The 25,799-nt window shown below is 28.6% G+C and overlaps 2 protein-coding genes and 1 long non-coding RNA gene across 8 annotated transcripts in view; 2 read left to right on the forward strand and 1 right to left on the reverse strand.

Moving 5' to 3' along the window:
- The window catches only part of LOC107442567 (uncharacterized), a 72,412-nt gene extending 57,039 nt beyond the window's left edge, over positions 1-15,373 (forward strand). The window contains exons 1-4 of one of the 5 annotated variants that reach the window (XR_015433256.1): positions 803-867; positions 8,775-8,936; positions 11,649-11,816; positions 14,876-15,373. This is a non-coding gene — a long non-coding RNA (uncharacterized LOC107442567). Of the gene's footprint in view, positions 1-802; positions 898-8,774; positions 8,937-11,648; positions 11,817-14,875 lie in introns of those variants that run through there. The other 4 variants (XR_015433257.1, XR_015433258.1, XR_011637094.2 and 1 more) reach the window with 4 other exon arrangements.
- A 1,548-nt stretch (positions 15,374-16,921) lies between these two features.
- LOC107442569 (uncharacterized) lies at positions 16,922-23,159 on the reverse strand. 2 transcript variants are annotated; one of them, XM_016056164.4, is made up of 3 exons: positions 23,040-23,159; positions 20,185-20,408; positions 16,922-17,120 (listed from the first exon to the last, which is right to left on the reverse strand). In XM_016056164.4, exons 2-3 carry the CDS (start codon positions 20,390-20,392, stop codon positions 16,993-16,995), a joined length of 336 nt encoding a protein of 111 aa, XP_015911650.2. In that variant the 5' UTR covers positions 20,393-20,408; positions 23,040-23,159; the 3' UTR covers positions 16,922-16,992. The 2 variants fall into 2 exon arrangements, with proteins under 2 accessions (XP_015911650.2, XP_015911649.2); XM_016056163.3 differs by lacking the exon at positions 23,040-23,159 and adding an exon at positions 22,870-23,029.
- Positions 23,160-23,295: 136 nt separating this feature from the next.
- Positions 23,296-25,141, forward strand: LOC107442568 (uncharacterized). The gene has a single exon (XM_016056162.4). The coding sequence runs from the start codon at positions 23,477-23,479 to the stop codon at positions 24,740-24,742; it is 1,266 nt and encodes a 421-aa protein (XP_015911648.2). The 5' UTR covers positions 23,296-23,476; the 3' UTR covers positions 24,743-25,141.
- Positions 25,142-25,799: the final 658 nt, after the last annotated feature.

Raw genomic sequence — 25,799 nt, forward strand, 5'->3', positions numbered from 1 at the left:
TAAATCTTTCAATATCATAATCTTTTAATTTTAAATGATTAAATTTAGTATAATATTTTCTTTTATTCTGTTAAATAAATTAATAGCATTCGGATTATATTGAATTTCATGAGCTATTTTTAAATTAGGATATCTAAGTTTTAAATCTCGTATAGTTTTATTATATAAACCTCTTTGACATCTAATAACATAATAATGATAATCAGAATCATTTTTATTCTTTTCTATTATTGTAAACATGTTTAATTTTCTAGGTTGAGATGTTTTTGGTGTTACGTCTTCTTTATAGTTTTCATTTTTTATTTTTAAGTCATTCATTTTAATTTTTATTATATCTAATTTCTTTTGAAGTTTATCATTATCATTTTTATATTTTTCATTAAATTTATTAGCATAATAATTAATTACAACATCGTTTACTTTTTTAGAAAATTCAGGTGAAATCCAACATTGTAATTAAATCCTTAGAAATCCCATTATATTTTAATTCTTCTACCTTTAATTTCATAGTCTCTAGAGGGCCCGAATTCGGGCCTTCTAGGATTTTAGCTAAATATAAAATTAACTCTTTAGATTCTTTATTTTCTAACCACTTTTTAAATCTTTTACCTCCTGATTTACATAACTTAGAAGCATTGAAATATCCAGTATTTTTATCTATTATTAATTTAAAATCTCCAAACAATCCATAATAATAACTATCTTTAATTTGCTCATAACAAACATTTTTATAAATGCTTTTATTTCAAATCAGTCGAGCAACAAATGATTCATCGAAATGACGTCGTTTCCTTCTAGAAGTTTCTACACGTTTCGAAATCATTTTACTTCCGTGTTTCGTTCATTTGAGTTCAAATCGTCGAAGGAGTAGGTTATTATATTTAAGATTTAAGCTAAGTAGATTATTCTTTTCTTTTTTTTGTATTTTCAAAGTATTTTTTCCTGCACGTTTTTTTAATTCTTATTGTATTTTATTATTCTGAAAATGAATTACTTATAGTTTTATTAAACGAATTACTTAAATATTTCTTATTTTAAATTTTCTTATATTTCTTATACTAATTATTCTTATTTTAAATTTTCTTATTTAACGTAAAGTTTCTGACTTATTTAAAGTAAAAAATTATATTATTATTATTTATTTTTTATTATTATTTTAGACTTTATTTATTATTATTATTTTAGATAACTAAAAATAATAAGACTTTATTTTCTAAGTTTATTAATTTAAAGATTCGATCTGTTGAATTAACTTTGTAAAATTCCTTTAGTCTTAATTGTTTTAAAAAAGATTCGGAAAAGCTGATGTCTTGCGAAAGAGAGCCATCTAGATGGCTGTAATGATTGCGAAATAAGGTCTGTGACGTAAGAGAGCCATCTAGATGGCTGTAATGATTGCTTAATAAGATCTGTGACGTAAGAGAGCTTGGCTCTCATAGGAATTGTGCAATAAAAGCCATCTCGGTGGCTGTGATTGCGCAATAGAAAAGAAAGAGCACATATTTAAATATTTTTTTAAATAAATAGAAAATGTTTATTCAGAGATATTTAAACAAATTAAGAATAAAAAAATAAGTTACGATTCAGAAGAAGATGAATATTTTTATGACACGAAAGATTTTGATATTTTTTTAAAACAGAGATACAATTCGAGAATTAGTTTTTTTAAAAAGTTAAAAAGAAAATTGAACTTGGTTTTTACGGTTGAAGCAGATGAAATGTTTTTAAAATTTTTAGATTATATGTATTTTAAAAAGAGTTTAAATTATAAATATTTTATGAAAAAGATATGTGAATATTATAATATTTCTAACAATATTAAGTTAGGTAGTCCTAAAAAACAAAACATTTATGATGAAATTTGGAATTCGTTTCTTAAAGAGACAGAAAAGTATTTATAAAAACTCCATTTAATAAATGGAAGATAAATTTTGTTGCGATTGTAAGACTTTGAAATCAGCTGACGAATTTTACAAATATAAAAAATATTTATTTAAAAGATGTATAGATTGTGATCTTAAAAGAAAATATATATATTATGAATGCGATTGTGGCAAAAATTATACTTATTCACATAAACAAAGACATTTTAGAAGTAATTTTCATATAAAACGTATGAACTCCTTTTTATAAAAGTATTTATAAATTTTCTTCCTTATAAATGAGTAACATGACAAAGGAGTTCAAACACTTGAGTAATGTACTCTCAACTTTCAGTATTAAAAAACTAAGAGAATTGATAACTAAACTTAAAATTCCTGTCCTGACTGATAAGAGATTAAAATCAAATATTATTGAATCAGTAGTTTCTTATATCAAAAGTACAGGAAATTATAAATCTGTTTTATCAGATTATTTAGGATTGGATGTTTCTTATTATATGGAAAACAAAACTAAACTATTTAATAAATATCCTAAGTATAGAAATGAATTAAAAAAAGTTTTTGATTCTTATAATTTAAAATATAAAGATGGTAAATTTATACCAAAAGTAGAAAAAAATATTTTAACTGAAACTAATTTAAATGCTTTGTATAGGCCTCAAAAAATAAAAGATAAGGTAAAAGTAGAGGTAAATCTTAAAAATTTCTTTAAACCAGATTATAAAATTATTGAATTCAGAGGTCAATATATTGAAAAATATAAAGTTTATAGAAAACAATATAGAGTGGTAGGATCTAAAATTTTACCTGAACAATATTATAATATTTTAAGAAATATATTTAAAAGGGCTATTGGAAATATTACAGGAAAAGTAGATGTAATTATACATAATCCTAAATTAAATGTACCTTTTCATGATAAAATGATGTCAACTAAAACTGCTTTTAATGAATACATTGATAAATTATCCAACCAAATTGAATATAAAGAACTCGATATAACAGAGTGTATATTTGATTTTAATGTCATCGAATTACCTCATGGTGGTAGACACAAGGCTTTAAAAATGTATTCTGAAACAGATCCAGCAAAAAAGAAAAGTATTTGTCAAATAAAAAATGATGATAATATATGTTTGGCTAGATCAATTGTAACAGCTTTAGCTATCCAAAATCCTGAACTGTTAAGTGATAAATTATGTACTGAAAAATTATCAAGTAATGAAATAATTTATATTAAAAAAGGTCGTGTTTTACAAAAAACATTAGCTATAAAATTACATGATGTATGTAAAATTCCTTTAGAAGTGTGTAGTTTAGAAGAAGTTAAAATATTTGAAAAATGTTTAGACATTCAGATCAATATAGTTTGTAGAGAAAATGGTAATGAAATTATATATAATGGTGATTATAAATCAACATGTATTTTTATATATAAGAATAGAAATCATTTCGATGTCATTACATCAATGACAGGATTTTTAGGTAAGAATAATTATTGTAATTATTGTAAAGTGGGTTATAAACGTTCAAATCAACATAAATGCCCTTTAAAATGTGATAGGTGTTTTGTTGAAGAATCTAATTGTGAAGGAGAGGAAATATTTTGTAAAAAATGTAATCGGAAATTCTTAGGAGAAAATTGTTTTGATAATCATAACAAGAAAAATTCAGAAGGTTTTACTGTTTGCAAATTACTATGGAAATGTCTAAAATGTAAAAGAAATATTAATAGAAATGAAAGGAAAACAGAAGAACATATATGTGGTGAATATCGTTGTAATAATTGTTGGAAATGGGTTATGAAAGGTCATGAGTGTTTCATGAAATATGAAAACAGTAAAGGAGGTGTATGTGAAGATAATTGTGTAAAAAATAAATGTAATAAAATAGATTGGTGTAAGAAATGTAAAACAGGAAAATACTTATTTTTTGATGTTGAAACCAAGCAAGATACAGGAATTCATGAAGTGAATCTAGTTATATGTCATGATTTTCATGGAAACGAAACAGAATTTAAAAATGAAAACGATTTTTGTGAATGGTTATTTAGCGAGGAACACGAAGGATATACAGTTATAGCTCATTATGGAAAAGGATTTGATTTTCAATTTTTAGCTAAATATTGTTTCAAAAAGCATATTAAAGTATTTACAATTTACCAAGGAAATAAACTAACATATATGAATGCTGATGGTTACTATATAAGATTTATTGATTCTATTAATTTTACAATGTGTGCACTTAAAAAATTTCCTAAAACATTTGGTTTAAATGAACTGGCCAAGGGTTATTTTCCTCATTTATTCAACAAACAAAAGAATCAAAATTATATTGGTAAATATCCAGATAAATATTACTATGGATATAATTATATGGTTGATGAAGACAGGAAAAAATTTGATAAATGGTATGATTCCATTAAACATGAAACTTTTGATTTCCAAAAGGAATTTATAAAATACTGTAGATCTGATGTAGATATTTTAAGAAAAGGTTGTTTAGAATTAAGAAGATTATTCTTAGTAACTGTGAATATAGATCCGTTTAAATATGTAACTTTAGCTGGTCTATGTATGGCCATTTACAGAGATAAATTCTTGAAAGAAAACACAATAGCTATTGATGAAATTGTCATTCAAAAAGATCAGTACAGTAAAAAATCAATAGCTTGGTTAGATTACATATCAAAAAAGGAAAATATTAATATACGCCATGCTTTGAATGGAGGAGAGAAAAAATTACAATTAGGTGAAAAATGTTATAAGGTAGATGGATTTTATAAAAATACAGTATTTCAATTTAATGGATGTTTCTGGCATGGATGTACCAAATGTTTCACTAGAACAAAAGTAAACACTGTTAATCAATTGCTCATGGAAGATTTATATAAACAAACTAAGAAGATCAATAAAAATATAATTGAAGCAGGTTATGAATTGGTAAATATCTGGGAGTGTGATTTTGATAATAATAAGGATATGAAAAATTACATGAAAAAAGAATGGAAGAGAGATTTTATAGAACCTTTGAATCCTAGAGATGCTTTTTATGGTGGAAGATGTGAACCTACCAAATTAAAATATGAAATGAAAAGTAATGAAAAAGGCAGATATATTGACGTATGTTCTTTATATCCTACTGTAAATTATTTTGATAACTATCCAGAAGGTCATCCAATCAAAATATTTAATCCTAAAAAATACGATGAAAATTGGTATGGATTAATAAAATGTAAAGTACTTCCACCTAGAAAATTATATCATCCAGTATTACCTTATAAAGCAGAAAAATTAATATTTTCATTATGTAGAACTTGTTCTGAAACAATAAAATGTAATCATTTCAAAACCACTTTAGAAAAGAAAAAATGTAAGCAGTGTTATGAGATAAGAAATTCTGAGTGTAAACACACTGATAACGAAAGATGTCTAATAGGAACGTGGACTACCGATGAGATCAGATTAGCTGTTAAAAAAGGATATAAAATATTGAATATATATGAGGTTTGGCATTTTGAAAATAAAACAAATGAATTGTTTAAAGAATATGTTAAAACGTTTTTAAAGATTAAACTAGAAACATGCGATAAATGGAAAAACAATTTCAAAAATGAAGAAGAATACAGACAAATAGTTAAAGAAAAATTAGATATAGAATTAGATAAAATTGAAGAAAATCCAGGTTTGAGATTCATAGCTAAAATATGTTTAAATTCTTTATGGGGTAAGTTTGGTCAAAGAAATAACATGAAACAAACTGAATATGTGATGGAAATTGAAGATTTTTATAGAATTATTCTAAATGATACTATTAAAGATTTGAATATGAATTTTTTGAATGACGATTGTGTGGAAATGAGTTATAAAATGAAAGATATATTTGAAAAAAATAACTTCAATACTAATATATATATAGCTGCTTTTACAACTAGTTCTGCCAGAATTAGATTATATGAAATGTTAGATAAATTAGGAGATAAAGTACTTTATTATGATACAGATAGTGTAGTATATATAGACGACGGAACCAATAAAATTGAAACGGGATGCATGTTAGGAGAATGGACTGATGAATTGGGAAATGATAAATATATTACATCTTGGATAGCTGGAGCCTCTAAAGATTATGGGTATAAATTAAATGATAAATCTGTATATGGAAAAGTAAAAGGATTTAAAATGTCTTATCAGAGTGAAACCATATTAGACTTTGATAATAGGGCTAAAATAATAACAGGTGAAACAGATTATTTGGATGTAGAAATCAATCAGTTTAAAATCGAAAAAGATAGAAATATTTCAAGTATTAAAACAAATAAACGTTATACCTTTGGATACGATAAACGTAGACTTTTAGATAATTATGATACTGTACCTTTTGGCTTTTAAAAAAATGTTTCTTAATAAATGGATAAGATTACAGTCATCCTAAACATTCAGGGATTTATTTTTCCCAATCGTAAGATTGTAAGAGAGATAGGATGGGTTCATTTAAATTTACCAATCGGTGAATATATTGGCGTATTTACACCTAATTGTGAATTGAATGATCAAGAATTGAAGATTGTACGTAAATGTACTTCAGAAGTACACGGATTAAGATTTAATAGAAATAAGAATAGTTTATGGATAAATCATCAAGATGTAAAAAATTATATAAATAACCTATATCAACTATATGGTGGTACATTTGCTTATAAAGGAGGTATTTTAGAAAAAGAGATATTAGATGAATTGAATATACCATCTATTGACATTGATGTACCTAAATGTACTAAAATTTTAGGACCTGGATGTTCGTTATACAAGTGTATGTATTACAGAAATTATATTACAAAAAATGTTCTTAAATAAATGGAAGAATTTAATGACCTCAAACGATTTCCTGAAACATACAAATTAAATGAACTCGAGATAGGTAAATATAATTTAATATCACTGAGAAAAATAAATACAAAATACGGTGACTCTATTATTGCTAGATTAGAAGTAGACAATGATGAGAAAGATTTTTATCTCTCGAAATGTCATGGTGAATTATCTGATAAAGCTATAAGAAAAATTAATAGTGGAAAATATATTTTTGATTTTAAAGGCAAAAATAAATATTACGATTATGAATTACATGTAAAATAAAAAACGATATTTTCAATAAGGTTTTAATAAAATAAAAATTATTAATATAAAAATAAGAATTTTTAAATATGCTGATTTTGTTAAATATTTCTTAAAAAATGTAAAATATAGGCCTATTTTAATTTTTTTTAATATAAAAATAGGAAATCAATAGTAGTATATGGAAAGGGCAAAAGTGTCCTCTAGCCCCCCCCATATACTACTCCTGCGCGTGAAGTCGAGCGCTTTATGGCAGAATAGTTTAAAGAGGACCGATACTGCGCATCTTAGGCAGGGCTAAAGAGAATACAAGGGCTAGTTCACTCCGCTCTTAGAGCTGAAGCTACGATTTCCCTCCTCATGACGTCACTGTGTCTACAGATCTCGGAGATCGCAAGCAAAGATATGATAACTTTGCATCTTTCTCTTGTAAAAATAAGTTAGACTTTTTCTGGTTATTAGCCTTCAAACTTTACGTAATTAACACATTATTTCCGTTCATAAACATAGTTCAAAAAAAACTTTCTTGTTTATTATATTAAAAAAATACCATTTTAAACTTATAAAAATGTTTTGCTAGTTGGTGAAAATGACACGATAAATACTTTATTTTAAAAAGTTCAGTTTTAACTTTAACTATTAAGAAAAATGAAGGCATATATCGACACTTTTTTTATCTACATATTCTTTTATAAAGATAAGTTAAGTTAAATTTAGAATCCATGATTTTGAAATATGTCGTTAATAGCAATTTGTTCATACTTAATCATTAGGAAACATCAACCTTAAACGCTAATTACTGAAACAAAATAATAATTTAGGTTCATAATGACATCAGAAATTTTACAATTGTTTATAGACATTTAAATTTACGATGATATAATACATAGATATTTAAATTGAAGAGAATATAATTTTTAAAAAAAATCATAAATATTTAGAATAACTACATTAAAAAATATGTTATGAAATTAAGAGAATTTCAACTATATACTATATATTTTATTTATACCTTTTACTTACATTTTAATTTTCTTTGACTTTATCTATTTTTTAATTCTTTTCACCTGCCTTTCTTTATGAAGTAGCGAGGCGGTTTCTATTTAGATAATGAATTTTTATAAAAGTTCTTTACGACAGAATAAACGTAATGCGGTTTTATATTAACTGTGTCATTTCGGAATCCATTCTTTACATAGTTGTTCATTTACTTTAGGGAACACGAGAAAAATTATACTTTTTCCTTTTGTTTTTATATCAGAATTTTTGCAAGTTGCAATCGCGCAAACTGGCATTTAAATAATAGTTTTAAATTCTTGTAAATTCACTGCAAAAACTGAAGAAAGTCATTATCGAAAATAACAAATGTCTTAGAATATCTCGCAAAAAGAAATGATCCAATATTAGTTAGAGCTAGTAAGGCCAAACGCTCCGTTCTTGAAGTAAAAGTGCGAGCTTTGCGCCAAAGTGACGTCACTAGAGTGACGTCGGAGGATCGGCGCGGCAAGAGATACTTCAAAGGAATGAACCAGCCCTTCTATTCTCTTTAGCCCTGATGCAGACTGATCAACGTGGTCACCCTCCCGCTTACTGACCGCAGTCAGTGATGCTTGACTTCGGTGTTTACTGGGAACCGTGTCCTTGCGATCAGTCAACGAAGGTTTATAAGACTTAATTGAGCATACAAGGCTGCAAATGTTTGTTGTACCAATGAATAAATTAGCATATGTATGAGTAAAAATAAATACCACCTCTTACAATTTTTTCCTTTCAGATTTGTGCTGAATAGAGTTTGCGACAATGACTTTGGAGAGAAATACAATTTTGAAGTGTAAAATAAGTGGCGAGGTTTGTTGTTTTTTTATGGGTGCTTTCGGCTTTTTTTTCACGATGTGGAAACAAAATACAAACGCCGCTGTAGCTTTTCTAATATTAGGTAAAAAATTTTTTTTTGTATTGCCTAGATTATTTTTAAAATAAAATATTAGCTAAGATAGTTAAGTATGATTTTGAAGTGCTAAAGATAATAATTGTGCTGTGATTTATTACTTACATAGTAGGGTGTACCGCGATTTTATTTTCGAAATTTAAAATCTTTAAAAAATGACTGAGTTTGGACCAATTCTAAATTAGGACCTAAAAAATTTGGAGATCTAATTCTAGGCCTAGGAGACCTGGACCTAGAATTTTTTTTTATTGCACTGAATTACTAATTAAATTTAATTAATAATTCATTAATTTAATTAATTAATTAATTTAATAATTTATTAATTAATTAATTAATAATCATTAATTTAATTAATAATTAATTAAAGAAATTTTGCTGCATAAACGTAAATTTTGTTTACAAAGCGTAAACATGGAATGAACTTTTAATTATCAAATTAAATTGTTACTACACGTTTTAATTATACATTTTTGAGCTTGAAAACTAATTTCTTTTCCTTATTATGTCCCGCAGTGGACTGATCGTTAAGACACGGTTCCCCGCAGATCACTCAAGTCAAGCATCACTGTCTGCGGTCAGCGTGCGGAGGGATGACCACTTGGATTAGTCTGCGTAGGGACCGAGGGTGTGCGGTATGGGTCCTCGTTGAACTGTTCTACAGTAAAGTGCACGACTTCGTGTGCAGATCGCCGAGCTACAGAAGCGGGGGTGCCATATTCTCTGCAGAAGATCAAGATTGTGATCATCCTCAGGGATGTTTCCCAGACCATCGCCAATAGCTCATTGTGCAGCTCTAGTGCGACGTGAATGAACTACAACTACTTTTTTTTATTTATGCATTAAAAATGTAAGATTTTAATCCAAAAAAATTCAACTTCAATAATTTAAATGCGGGCCCAAACTAAGCACACATTTCGGTAAACATATTCTTCCATTTGCCAAAAAAAAAAAAAGAGAAAAAAAAGTTTTGGCGATTATATGACTCCAGTGTAATTATTTTATGGATCTGAAACTTTCAATGTTGTCAAAGTCTTTCGTAATAAAACCTATTAAAGGGAGTTGAACTTATTTTGGAAACAATAGCTTCATTGTCAGATTATATGTATACACAGTGCACAAATTTTAATAACCTTAATCTTAAGGACGTAAATTAAAATTGATTAAGACAGCTTTTAAGTTACTGGCACAGAAACGTACTTTCTAGGATTAAACTTTTTCAGCGGATTCTTTAAAACCCGGAGGGTAACCACAATCTGGAAAATATTGTCTTATGGGTCGAAAGTTGGACACTTAATGTTAATTTTAAATTTTTTGCTATATCTAGAACTTTTTAAGCGAAATCGATAAATTTTTACCTACAAATATAAAATTCGTTCATCCGAAGAAATATTACCCTGCAAGGAAAAATAATAATTCATGATTATTTATTTTACTTTACTCCATTTAATAATTGTAAGAAAAACTTTGAATTGTATACCATCAAAAATCAAATTTCTTGGTGGTCCCACCTAAACATCTTGATGGTTTATGTTGGTTTCAGTGTGATTCATGATGGTCCATCATCATTTGATGGTCACCATCATCCAATATTTTCCATTATGTATATATTCATGGTTTTTGATATGCCAGCAAACTTCCATCATGCCATGATGGAGGATGCTACTTTAATACTATGATGGTTAACCATCAAGAGAAGTTTGATTCTCATGGACCAACAATCCATGATAGTTTGATGGGAATTCTTGTTGGTTCAGCAGAAATATACCATCAAAACTGTACGATCTGGTGAACGACACTCTTTGGTAACATCAAAGAACGTCACTCAACAGAATGTCGTTCACTGAAATACTCTTTTAGGAATCGTTATAGACCATCAATAATATGCACTTTTTCGAATCTTATACAGGGTGCGTAGCCAAATTATTCAACAAAAAATAAGCACTTTTCAAGCACACAAAAATATTTTTAAGCACTCAAAAAAACATCATAATTGGGCAGGGTTGGAAAGTTTTTGAAAATTAACCGTTTTATCTTGTTTTAACCGTCATGCCAAAAAAAAAAAAACTTTTTGGCATTGTTTTTGACAATTGTCAAAAATCATGAAATTTTAAATCATGTAAAACGAATGTTGTTTTCATACCCTACGGACTGACTATACACCGAAATAGATTGGGGTTGAACTAATCCTGAAAACGTTAAATAGAACAATGTGAACTGTGTCTTTGCATAATTCGAAGTGAAAATCAACATGGTAAAGGAAAAATCTCATTTTTAAAAAGGGAAAATTAAGCACTTTTTAAAAACACCCAATGAAAAAAGCACCTTTAAGGGCGTTTAAAAAACAAAAGTAAGCACTTGTTAAAACACGCTACGCACCCTGTTATATGATAGGGATTTTATGCTATAAAAACCCCATCGAAATCACAGTTATAGAGAAGCCGATAAAAATGCTTAATTGGAAGTTCTTGCTCATTATTTCGAAAGCATTCTGTTAAACATTAATAAGAGACCAACAATATTGTTGGTGCTGTGCATATGTACAGAATTTTGATCTCTAATAATTACATATTATGTTATCATGGAAACGTGTTGATTAATTTGTAGCTAAACAGTGCTTAAATCTATCTTTAAGGGATAATATTTAAAATAATATTTTTGTTTACGTCCTTTTTTAATTTATTTATCATTATTTTTTTATAGAAATCGTGTGTGCCATTTCCTTACGTTTGAATGCCAATTACTACAGAATACAAAAAGAGATCAGCTTCAAAGTCTTACAATTCATCAAAATTGCTGCTTTTATTTTATTTATAAGCCTTATGATCTTGGGAATAACAGATATAGTTCTTGGAATCAGAAATAAGCAAGGTAATTCGACTATGTTTATTCATTTTTTATGTCATGCATAGTATTTTCTTTTGCAGGTCATATCACTTCAAAAAACAATGTTGGTGTGTAATCAAACTGTAATGTATTTAGATAAGTAGGTTATTCTATTATGGAGAAGTATACGAATTTTTATACATGAAGCATTTTTAATAAATTTGGCTTGGCGTAGTGTATTTTCTCTTATAATAAAATTTATTTTTAAAAGAATTCTAATTACTTACGTAATTTTATAGAATAAAATAAATTGATTATAATAAAAGAAGGAAAGGCCGGGATAGCCTGGTTGGTAGGGCACTGGGCCCATGTCCAAGAGTCTGTGGATTCGATCCCCGCCGGCCGAAGATTTCCCGTGTAATAAATTGTGACTGATGCACGTTAAGTCTGTCGAGTCTCAAAGTTCTCCATGTTCCCATAACAAATCAATACCTCTGGGGGTACTGATCCAGGAGTTTCCTTGTCTTCTGGATTGTGTTCAAAATTACAAGACTACGGTTGAACATTAGTAGTCGTAAACCCAAAATTGGGTGGGCTGTTCAACGACGGTTATGAAATAAAAGGAAGTGGTGGCTCAAAGAATAGAACGTTCGCCTACGAATGAAATGATTCAGGTTCGAATCCCAGCGATGGCTGGCCGATATGATTTTCGCATTCGGCTGGCACCGACCACAGTGATGCCGTAAAATATCCTCAGTGATAGACGGGTCAAGGATTAGTCTCTTTGCTGTCAGGCTAACCGTGGGAGTTTTTTCCCTCCGTGTAACGCAAATGCGGGTTAGTTCCATCAAAAAGTCCTCCACAAAGGCAAATTTCTTCCAGTATTTGATCCAGGAAGAGTCTTCTGGATTGAGTTCAAACGTACAAGTCTACGGAGTTGAACATTAGTAGCAGTAAGCTCAAAATTTGGATCGTTTGTTCAACGACGGCTATATTATATTATATTTTTAGTCGTTATACATTATTTATTATTATATTATATTAAGAGTGTGTCGCTCTCTTATAACTTTAGAATCGTTCGTCCTGAAATTTGGAGGGAGGGGGTAAGGAGGATCGATCCAAAAAATCGTTCACAATTTTCACTTAGTTCATTTAGGATACGATGCTTAATTAATTTTTGTATTGGGTATTACTAGTATTATGGTAATTGTTTTATGTTTATAACCGTCGTTGAACAGCCGACTCAATTTTGAATATAATTCAGAAGACAAGGGAACTCCTGGATCTAGTATTGGGAGAAATTTGCCTTCGTGGAGGACTTTTTGATGGAACTAACCAGCATTTGCGTTACACGGAGAGGGAGACCACGAGACTCTAACCCATGATCCGTCTACGACTGTGGATATTTCACTTAAGCACTGTGGTCGGTGCAAGCCGGATGAGGATTTGTATGGACCAGACATCGCTGGGATTCGAACCCGGCTCACTTCCTTGGAAGGCCATAATAAAGCTCTATCCCCTGAGACATCGCGGCTCTATTATGGTAATTGGTATTGTTTTATTTGATACCAAGCATGCTAATATTAGTAAAAAGGTACTTACTATAGGTACTGTGGAAATAGAATTTTTTAAGGACCTTCCGAAAGAAAAGAATTAATTGTATCAAGGAAAATTGATTAATTGAAGTAAATCTTAACAACTAATACTAAATTAAGTATTTATTTTATATATACTAGTTACACTATTAGAAAACTTATTTGGCTTAATCTAATAAGGTAAAATCCTAGGAAGGGGATTATAAATAAATAACTGGAATTATTTCAGTTTTATTAATTGTGTCGGTGTCCCGATTTCACACTGACTCACACTGACTAAGTACAGCCCTGTTGTTTTTGGATTAACAGTGAGATATTTCCGTAGTTTTTTCCTCTGTGTAACGCAAGTTTGAATTAGATTCACTCATAAATCATTGACGGAGGAAGGCAAGTTAAGTTAAGGAGGAAGAAAGCATGAATTTAAAATATTACCATAAAGTACCATATTTTCCACATCTACTTCATGAAAAAGACAACTGACCTGTCTTTAGTTTCATACAGAATTTGAAAAATCTATAAATCGAAGATAATTTGAAAAATCTATAAATCATATTATTTAAGTGTCGTTTTTAGTGTTCACACCTAACAGCATTGGGTAATTAATATAGTATTTGCATTTATGTATAGGTAATTATTATACTATTATTATAGGTAATTATTATACTATTTGTATTTATGAATTCAATTCCTGATTCCTATTCCAATAATTGTGAGCCCAACTCAAAATTCCTGAAAATTTCTTGAATAAAATCATCAATGACGCATTTCAAAAAAATTAATGTTTTTATAATTTTAAATCACATATATTTTCACAACATGAAATTCTAAATAAATGATATGCAGCATAATTTAAATTAATAATTATGTATAAATTGACTTTTATCTCTAATCACATTTATTATTCTACCAGAAAAAATATTTATAAATGAAAGAGATGCCAAGTATAAATTCTTGTTCTAAAATTTTTAAATATAAGAATTTTTACACATAATGGTTACATGAATCTTTACACATGATAGATGATTTCTAGACCATGGATTGCTTTCAGCAAAAAATCCAGAAATCTGGCTTTTTTCCTGAGCACAAGCATCTCTGCATGATTGTAAAATTAGATTTTTCTATACTCAACTATTGAAAAACTACAGCTATTTTAATTTCTTTAGAAATACATTAAATTTATTGTTCCTTCGTTTGTTGCTTTTTTAGATTCCGCAGATTCAAAAATGATATATTAGACAACTTAAAAATTAATACATTGTCTTAGTATTTGATATTTCTTTTTGAAAAAGAGTTTTCATTTTCCCCACTTGAGTTGGAAGAAACCTATTTCGGCCAGGGCAGTTTTTTCCACAAATAAGAAACTTGACACGCAAAAAACAATTAGTTTTTCTTAAAAAAAAAAAAAAAAAATCGAGCAATAATTAAATTTCCACAGATACGCAATTTATTTTTAATTAGTTAAATCGACATAATGATTAAAAGCCCTTTTTTAAAAATTTCTTTTTCCAGGTTTTCAAATCGGCAATGATGGATACTACTTCGCTTCTATCCCAGGATTTCTTGGATCTTTTTGGTCACTTGTACTCTTTTGGGATTGCAAATTATTTCAATTTGCTACTGCACCTGGTGGCATGGATCGGAATCAAATTATTTAATTCAACAGTGTGTTAAATTGGGACAGCAAAAAAGGAAATGATATTTGCTTTCTTTCTTCACCAATTTCACAAATTAACATGGACATATTTCACAGACAGATAAAAAGGAATGCATACGAGATGCAAACAATGTCATCAATCAAAACAATGTATATAAAGTATGTTGAGACGTTGTAGCATATATACTGATAGGAAGATTTTTTTTGTTTGTTTAGGTACTGATAATTGCCTTGATGATATCATAACCATTAATGATTACTGGGGCTTGAATGATAATAAAATCTTTACAATTATCAGTTGGATATGTAAGTCTAGAAATTAAATAAAGGAAGAAAGCTTTTACATGCACAAACTCAAATGCATATTAATGAAAACATACATGTACAGACAGTAAAACAAAAAAAATTAGATCACCCTGAATAACTTTTGTTCTAATGATCTGATTTTCATGAACTAAGTGCTAATCTTAATGGTTCCTTGGGGTGACCTCAAACATGCTAATTAATTAGTGCTAACTATTAATTAAGATACGAAATCAGACAAAAAACGTACTAAGTGAGAGTAAACAATGACGGTATAAATACAGCGATGTGTTATTTCAATAAAGTTTTGCAGTAAGAATTAAAAATTACAATTAAGATTTGCTTTCAAACATGAATGTTGTCACTCTCGTTTTGCTTATAGACCACACTTTCAAGTTTTCCTTCATTAAAAATAAGCATGACTAGGAAAATAAAAAAGAATAAGCAAACTTAATTTTATGAATTACATTTTATGTGATTAAACTCCAAAATAGTTGCGAGCATCATTGATTTCCACTTTCAATTCTTTGATACTGTTCTTATATTTCCTTAATTGGTGTTTTACAATATTTCCGGTTAATGCTTTACTTGCCTTTCCAAACATGTAAAGTTAGAAAATACATGCCCCAATCAGAATTTTTAAGTTTTTATTATTATATTAAAATTTTATAAACATGTTATGTAATTAAGCACAATTGGTTCAATTCTTATCTTTATCAGAGAAATTGATTTATGTGATAAAAAGTTAATAAATGTGTACATCACTGCAAGTTGGTATTGAACATAAAATATACATAAATAGATTTGTGTATTTATTTCAGGGTGTGTAGCCAGATTTTTCAACAAAAAATAAGCACCTTTGAAGTACTTTTTAAGCACTCAAAAAATATCTTTAACCACTTTCCAAAAAAAAAAAAAAATCATAATTAGCATCTGTGCAGTAACAAAAATAACTTTTTTCTATCGTTTAAAGTTCTTAATTTATAAACATAAAATCAATAAAACTCAAAAACATTTTCAAAAACTTTACATAATCATGATAAAGTAACTAGTTTCTGATAAATATTGCAGAGAAAATTGTGAAAATCCTGCATTTTTTGTAATTTAGAATGACAATCGACATGGCAAAGAAAAAAATCTCTTTTTAAAAGATAAAAAATGAAGCACTTTTAACAAACCTTAAATTAAAAAAAGCACCCTTAAGGACTTTTCAAAAACATAAATAAAAAATAAGCACCTTTTAAAAACTCTATGTAAAAAACTGCAGTAAAAGTTCAGGAAGTTCAGAAATACTTCAACTAAGTGCAGTACTAAGTTGAAGTATTTCTAAATCTTCTGAAAGAAACAGAGAGCTTAATTACAATATGCATGCTCATAGGCTTTTTTTTTTCAAAATAAATAAATAAAATTATTTTTAATGAGCTGGCAAATTTTATTTTCTAACTTTATTACAAATAAGAATAATACAGAAATAAAATACAGCTTTATAAATTTTATATCCAAGATGAATGATGTTTAAAGAAAAAAAAATGAATCTGCTTTCAAATTAGACTAAGATAATAACCAAACACAGGTTCAATGACACTCAAACAAAAATAAACTTTCCAAAATAATTTATTTATACCTAAACTGTTCAATAATTTGACAAACACTCTATCAAATAAAAAATTTATAAAATTTTTGTTGGGATGAATTTTTCATCATCTCTATCAAGAACTTCTTTTTCCATTGAGAATCCTTTGAAAGTGATAATGGTTGCAGGTTTGTCTAATCCAAACTTTCTAGCAGTATCATAAGCTGAAAAAGAAAAATAACTAATTAAACTCAAAATACTATTTTTTTTAAAAAAAATATCCTATATTCAAAATATTATTTATTTACATATGATATAGCTGTTCTCAGAACAAGGCTGGACATATGTTTTACGGGCACCAAGATGAAATATATTGGGAGCTCTTTATTCAAGTACAAGAATTCTTTTGTATTTTGTAGATTTTTTTTAAATTTAAAATTTGTGATTCCTTATGCTTTGGAAACTATAGGGGTTCTTAGGACACAGAACTTCCAAAATTCTGAGCAAAACTTCAGTGAATTTTTAAATATTAATTCTCAGCCTTTTTCTCCATTTATCAATATTCATTTTATCTATTGATAGACTAAACAAAGATTTCAAAAAACGAGAAGAGAATTATTGGAACAATTGTGGCTTTTTAATAGGATTGAATCAAATAAAAACAATGATTAGTTATTTATATTTAAAGTTATTTGTTACTCAGAATTATTCAAGTTTTCTCCTTCGGTTATTAACAATGAAGAAAAAGACAATAACAATATTTATAAAAAGATGGTTTACTACTCTTAAATGTACATAAATCAGACTTGGCAAGTTTTAGGATTGACTAGATTAATCCACAGTTTAAAACATCCTGTCCAAAATCTCTTTATCCAAAACCCTTTTATTCAATTAAAAAAAAATATTGTGAAAATAAAATTTACGTTTTTGAACAAGAAACAAAATGAATTGTGTTATAAAAAGAAGTTTATTATTATTTTGAATATTGCATTATTTATTTTATGCAAAAACATAATTTATTTGTATTAGAAAAGTACTTATTCACCTAAAGGTATTAATTTTTGTTGTTCAATAAATTGTAGAGCTTCAAAAGTTATAAATCTTTTCCTATTATATTATATTATTTTCCTTTAATAAGTTAAAGCAAATTGTATAAAAAGTATCAAATATTTATTAATATATGCAATTATTATGTGTACAATGGTTATACATATAGACTTTTTGCTTTTTACCAATGTTCAAGGTGTTAGACACTTCAAGACAGTTTTAGGAAATTTAGGGCATTTTAAAACAGTAAAATCCAAGTGTCTTGCCCAAAGCCTCAACCCTGAAATAAATACACCTACAAGTTTATTAAGCTCTTTTTTTTTTTAGTGTGGTGTTAATATATTATTATCTTTGAAAATGCAAAAAGTTTTTACAGTTTAGTTTTTGTGAAAAGATAAACTCAACGGTACTCAAGATTGTTGAGGATCCAGTTAAAACTCCTTATGAAAAATGAAACTCCTTATGAATTATTGATTTTCTTTTAAAAAAAATTTAACTATATACATTAATAAAAATGCCAAAATAATTTTCAAAGACTATACATAATCATGATAAAATAACTAGTTTCTGATAAAGAACTCTTTTCTTGATTATGTTAGTCACCACATAAAGATCGAAAGATTTTTCGGTTTGATATCAGAGGGTGGAAAATGAAGCCTGAAATTGAGAATGTCTTGCAAATTGCAGCAGAGTTGCACATGCGAGTGCAATAATCTCATAGAACCCAGCTCAGTAGATGGACTTGCAAATATTTCATCAAACATGTAAAATTATTGGCGCTTTCACGTGCTATGGACCGACGGTAAGCCGAAATGGATTGTGGTTGAACGAATTGTGAAAACATTGAATAGAACAATGTGAAAAGCAGGCTTTTTCATAACATGTGACGAAAATCGACAAGGTAAAGAAAAAATATCACATTTCGGAAAAGGGTAAAATTAAGCCCTTTTTAAAAACACCCAATGAAAAAAGCCCCTTTAAGGGCTTTTAATAAATGAAAATCGAAAATAAGCACCTTTAAGCACTTTTTAAAAATGCTATGCATCCTGGTTGAGATTTTTCTTATTTCTTCAAAGTTTTCCAGCAACTAAAATTTGCATCTTTATCCTAATATATTTCACAAGAGCGCAGTGAATGTGTGAATTTTTTTAATATATTGTGTATAATATGAGCAGGGAATTTTGTTTCACAGATGAGAGTGACAATTATGTCTATACAAAACTGCAATATTCAACAATTTCCCTTTTGTGCTACAATACATCAAACACCCAAAAAATTCTAGAGGGGACACAACCCATCCCCCAGATGTTCTGAAGAAAAAATTACAGGGTATCTGCTACATTTTAGAATCTCAAATTCATGAATTTCTATGACTAATTCCAATAATTTTTCATGAATTAACAAAGTTGCATTTTCTACGACAAAAACACAACAATAAATTTAAAAAAGCATTATAATAACATTCATTGAAATGATAGGTATAACCAAAACTGTTAACACTCTGCATCTTTATATTTATAGATTTTAAATTTGAAAAATAGAGTAAAGAAAGAGTTGAAGCAATAAAATAGCTGAAAAAGATACAAAAGCAAATAATTTTTTCTTCTCTTCACAATTATATTCTAAAGATACTTTTCTTGTTTATCGGAAAGGAAAGAAATACTTCTGATTTTTCTGTTCTCATTTCAGAATAAAAAAATTTCGTAAATTGATAAATTTCGTAATTCGTTCGTTTGAAAATTTCGTAAATTCGTAAATTGATAAAAAATTTATAACATAAAAAAAATAATAACAAAAATTCTGAAATCACTGAAGTTTAGAAAATAATTCATTCTAGAAATGATGTTTTTTCTTTCATTTTTTGAAAGAACATCACATTTTGTAAAGAACATGATAAAAACATTTTATATTTTAATAAAATATGACTGCGAGTGGGGATTTTGTTACAAATTCAGATATTCGGAACACCATGAAATTGGGGGGTTGTGGTGCATATTCTAATTTAAAAAATTGATTTTTTTGGTGACCTAAATCCATGACTTTCCATGATTTTTTAAAAAAATTGGTTAAAATCATGGCATCTCACGATAAACTTTGTTCAATACCGAAATTCATGACTTTCCGGATGCACAGATATGCTGAAAAAAGCGTTCCTGCAGATGCAAAATTATAACAAAACTTTAAACGTATATGAAAAATAGAAATAAATATATAAAGAAATAATTTAGAAAAGTTACTAACGTGTGTAGGCTTTTCCATCAGTATAGGGACCATCTCTGTTATTGTCTAAATTCTTATTAAATAAGTAAATTAAACCAATAAAAGCTGTTGTAGATGAGACTAAGTAGACAATGCTTGAAGTTGTTTCACCTTTCTTTGCCATTCGTGAATTAATGGGTTTTGTGTGGGATCTGAAGAAAACTCTCAGGTAATGGGAAATAAGTCCCATTTTGCCTTTTACTAAACTAAAATAAAAACAAGTTGCTTGTTCACAATAATTTTAACATGTACTAAAAATACATAAAAAAAAGATACTTTGGGAGTATCCTATTGACTTGTACTTTGGGATTATCCTGCCAACGCTGGCGAATTAGTGCCATCATAATGAAAAGCAATTTTCAAAATAAACCTTCAAAAATCATTAAATTTATCAAATAATAATAACGAGCTGGGATGGCTCAAGGGATAGAGTGTTTGCCTTTCAATGAGGTGAACCGGGTTCGATCCCACCACCTCATTAATTCAATCCAGCTCCGCTGATCGATATGAATTTTGTATGCGGCTTGCACTGACCAAAGTGCTGACGTGAAATATCCTCAGTGGTACACGGATCATGGGTTAGAGTCCCCTTGCCGTCAGGCTAACCGTGGGAGGTAAGTAAATTTTTAAAAAAATGTAAGAGCAAAGATACATAATAATAAAGTGTAACAAAAACAATCGTAACAAAGTAAAACTTCAATTTTTTTAGTAATTACACATTGAATTGTTCTTGAATTTAACTATATACATTATTTATAAATCATTTTGGTAGCCAAAAATCCTTGATAGCTTTTAAAGCGCAAATGAACAAGTCATTATCCTTGTGCAGTCACAGCCACATAAATTCATTTAAATACATCTCCAAGTGTTTTTGGGTAGTTCTGCAGTGTTTTTTGTTTTGTCATTTTTCCAAACCCCATAATCCTAAATATGATAAGATTTGCGGTTAATGGCGTAGAAGCTATCTTTTGGGTTTGGCGATAATGGTTGGCGGAATAATCCCAATTTACTTAAAAAAAAATTCCATATTTTATACTAGGGGTGTATAACCTGCAGCCTTCTGCCTCTCAATTGAAAACTATTTAGAAAAACTACATAATTAGCATATGAAAAAATTTTTCCTTCAAACTAATTTCATAAAATTTTGAAGAAAAAAAAAAACTCTATCAAAACTGAATAAATTAAATTCTAAAATGTAAAGGCTAACTAATTTAAAACGAAAAAAAATAAAAAAATTTTGACATTCAATAATTTAATTTGGTTAAAGAAAATTATTTTAGGCTAAAATATGTTCAATTCATTTAAAAGTCAACGATTTATATAAAAAATAAAGGAAGCAAGAAGTTCATATACAGTAAGAAACTAATTTTTTCTGGAAGAAAGTTTAAAATTAAGTATAATTTAATTTGATTATAGAAAACAAAGATGATGGATTGTGAGATTAGATAGATTATTGATGATTAGAGGTGGAACAACAGCATTAATCATTTTGGAGCAGAAAAAAAAAAAGTGCTTTAGAGCAAATAAATTTGGTTTCTAAAGCAGATTGGTGGAAATAGTTTTTATACTCTGAGAAGCACAGATAAAATTTTTAAATAGATTAAATTTACATAAAATTAGAATTTTGAGCTCATAAATTAACATTTTATATTATATTTCGCAGAGCTTGGAAAAAATGCATTATTTAATTTAAAAAAAAAATGGTGATAGAAGTGTAAAAAAATTACTTTTTATACTTTACTCCCACACACTATATCATATTTAGATAAACATGCATTTGAATTAATTAAATAAAAGAAATATGTCAACAATATTTGAAACTAAGTGAAGTTTCATTTTTAAAAATGAAAGTTCCACCAATAAAAATATAAAATACTCAATGCAGAGCTAATTCTAGAAGGAGATTGTGGGGCTTACAGTCTTGTTTGATGTTTTTTTATTCATTTATACATGGTTTTTCAAATTACAATGTCTTTAAAACATGGTCACAATTCACAAATTTCAGTTTTCACTTTATGAACTGCTGGATTAATGCAGATTATAAGCTCACCACATTTTCTGATCACTTTTAAAATATTTTTAAGTGGTTTATCATTTTTTGATATTTTTAACAACACAATTAATGTTATTAACATACTTGAACTTCGCATTTGAGAAACTATTTGTAAACGATTTATTCAGAAATCGCTTTTTTATATACACACACAGATCACAATATGGAAATCTCCTCAAAAGCGTCACAGAAATGGACAAACTCGCAAAGGTATAACTCATAGGCAAACATCAACATATTTTTTTTTTTTTAAATCTGCAAGTTTAAAATCTATTTGGCACCTTGGCGATTGTAGTTGGCACGACAGATCACTATACGGAAATATCTCTGAAACCAAATGACTCACTACTATATACTTTTTAAATGAATTTCTTGCAATAACAAAAAACCATCACCACCCTAGCGATGACAGTTGTCACGAACAGGTTCCGATACGGAAATATTTTTCCATTAAAATATAACCTATAAAGTATCCTTAATTGCCCACAATTTCGATTTTCTAAGAAATTTTTACCCTGTGAGTATCAGATAATCAAGGTTCAACTGAACATAAAATGTACTAATATAAAAACATACTTAATACATTTACTAATACAAAATAATATACAATGTACCCAATTCAAAAGTAGAAATGAAGTTTGCACTAGAAACTTTAGGTTTAATAGTTTTGTTAGATATTAAAAAAAAATCATCAAACCAAGAAAAGGGATAGATTGAATCAAATTAGTAAATATTATGATTTTAATCCAAACAATCCCATGAAAAAGCGTTTCTGGCTACTTACTTCTGTTATGCATGAAAACTGTTATGAAAATCAACTTTTAAGCCATGGTAGACAGCGAGAGAGCTATCAAACCTCCACTTCAAGTCCATCAAAAACTAATATGGAAGATATATCTGCCTTTATATCTATGCTTTATTTTCATTGTATCACTAAAGAGTTAAACGGTATATTTTTAGGTTTATTTCCATGCTTTATGTCTAGATATCTTGGGATCATCTTACTTTAAGCCCTACGCTGACCTAAATAATGTACTACTCCCAACATAAGCAACCGGAAGCTGTCAATGTAGAACAACTAGTTCTTTAATAAATAATCTAAGTACAAAATGAACAAAACGAGCTGGCTATTCAAACAGAATACGAGTTAATTATTTTCCCGATTTAACTGATATACAGTCTGCTATCGTGTTAGAAGTTTAGATTGTTAACTTTTAAGCTATGCCTGATGATTTGCAAACAAAAGTGCCTTTTTCAGGGCTATCATCAAACAATTTGGAGAATGATTCCGTACAGATTTCAGTTAATTACAAAGTATTGACTTCAGAAAATAATGCTCAGGACTCAGAACAGATTTTAGATAAGGATAAAATTATACAATCAGAGTACAATATGGACTATTTTGAACCTATGGACCTCTCTACAGCTCCAGTAGAGAATAAAATTTCGTGCGAACTTTGCAATCTGACTTTTTCTAGCAACAGTAACTTACGCCGACATGAGAAAAGAATCCACTCCTTAGACAATACTTTGTACACCAAAATATGTGCTCTTTGTAATATAAAAAAGCGTACAATGTTAGATCTGCATAAACACATGGAGGTAGAACATCCGGAAATCGAAATTGTATTTCAGGATAAAATATTTTACTGTCCATCAGATTTCGACCAGTGGAAAACAGAAATCGAGCGCCAAACTGTTTCTTCATTCATTTTAAGCTGCTCGAGAATTGATGGAAATTCAGAACTTCAATATTACAAATGCCACCGAAGTGGTGTCACGAAACCTAGCAAAAATCTGACTGGTAAGAGACGTTCTAAATTTGCTGGATCAATAAAAGCTGGCGTCACTTGTCCAGCAATGATCAGGGTAATCAAGGAAACTTTTTATGAGGCGACTCAAATAACGGTGCGATATCAGTTGACACATGTAGGCCATGAGTGTGAGGTGGAAAAACTTTCCTTACAAAAGGACGAACGTTTGATGTTAGCCGACATGCTGAGTTCGGGGATGTCAGTCGGTGACCTGATGGACAGAATACAATCCGAGTTCTCCCCGACCACACGATTAGGAGTAATCACGCGTCAAGACATTTACAACGTTATTCGGGATTTCAATCTTGATGTTGATAGAGAGAACGAAAGAGCTGTACATAAAATGATGCCAGAAAAATACAGTTCTGTACTAGTCATTGATACGAGAGAAAAATACATTTCTGAAAATGGAGAAAAGGAAATATTGCAAAAGAGGCGCAACACTCCTAGAATGTACCTTGACAATAAAAAATTGGCTATTGAGAAACTGCTAAAGAGCATTTCTAGTGAAGTTCAGTCATTAGAATGTTTTAAAGATCTATGTTGTGTGGAAAAAAATTTGAAAAATATCGTTGAGTATATTGAAGGAATTGAAAAGCCTGAGCTGCGTATTTCTAAAGTTCTTCCTAAAAAAAAGGCATGTCGCCAAAGAAAATATCAGAAAAATGAATGATTAAGATTCAGAATTATAATTGACAGGAATTATTTATTTCCTATAAATAAATTAGGTGCCAAGACGACTAAAAAGGTGCTCCCGTGATCTGATGCAGTAGCTGGGATGGAATTGTACAGAAAAATGAAGCATGAGAAAATTCTGTACTACTTGATGTGAAAAAAGAAATTCCTGAAAATGTTGAAAAGATTAGAATTGGGGGTATAGTAGAGGGGGTATACCTACTGATGAATAATCTATCTCCACTGTTTTTTTTTTTTTTTTGTTAAAAATTTTATTTACGTTAAGTTTGCAGTATTTTTATTTATTCAAAAGTTTAGTTACTTCTGTAATATTTTTATATATTGTAAATTTTTTTTAATCTTTAAAAGTTGATTAAAAAGTAAGAGTTCTACATTATTTTGTGTACTTGCTCACTTATTTGATGAAAGTGCTTTAAGCACTCTTCTATCTGTCTATCTCAGCTTGAGTTTCCTTTTTTTGTTGTCAGATAATATTGTAAATTCCAAAACTTAACAAGGTTTGTTAAGTTTTTTTGAAGAGTCAGAGAGGGTAGAATACTAGACATTTTTGATTTTTTCGGAATTTTTAGGATATGCGACTAGTTGAAAAAAGGTATGCAGGGATGAATATCCTCTGTTTTTCCGCTTTTTTTATTTTCAACCAGCTTTGGATTTTCGTTTGATTATTTTAATCCGATTTTTGCTACAACATCGAAAAAAAATTGGATATGAAGGAAACGAAATTCGGCATTGCACTACAGCCCGAAAAACTCTCTCGCATAAAAGAATTATTACCACCAAGAAGCGCGAACTTAATTTAAGGGTTTGCAAATATTTCACATTTTGAAAAAAGTGCGGATTTGAGATGAAATTGTCACCATTAATGCAGGTCATTGATTATTCAAAAGTGCGATTTATAATTTGCAGATTGTAATAATATTCTATTAAAATAAAATCAATGTTTTAAAAACTATTTGGTGGAAATCCTAAACAGTTGAAATGGCGATTGACAAAACCAAATGGTCATAAATTGAGTCATCAAAAAGTAATTCCCG

This window comes from Parasteatoda tepidariorum, chromosome 4 (assembly GCF_982258835.1).
Source record: "Parasteatoda tepidariorum strain Cologne lab strain chromosome 4, Ptep-v5.0, whole genome shotgun sequence".
Lineage (NCBI taxonomy): Eukaryota > Metazoa > Arthropoda > Arachnida > Araneae > Theridiidae > Parasteatoda > Parasteatoda tepidariorum.

Coding starts and splice junctions, on each gene's coding strand:
- LOC107442569 (XM_016056164.4), bottom strand. CDS start 20,392: ATGGGACTTATTTCCCATTACCTGAGAGTTTTCTTCAGATCCCACACA. Junction 17,121..20,184: donor TGATGGAAAAGCCTACACAC/GTTAGTAACTTT, acceptor TTTCTTTTTCAG/CTTATGATACTGCTAGAAAG.
- LOC107442568 (XM_016056162.4), top strand. CDS start 23,477: ATGCCTGATGATTTGCAAACAAAAGTGCCTTTTTCAGGGCTATCATCA.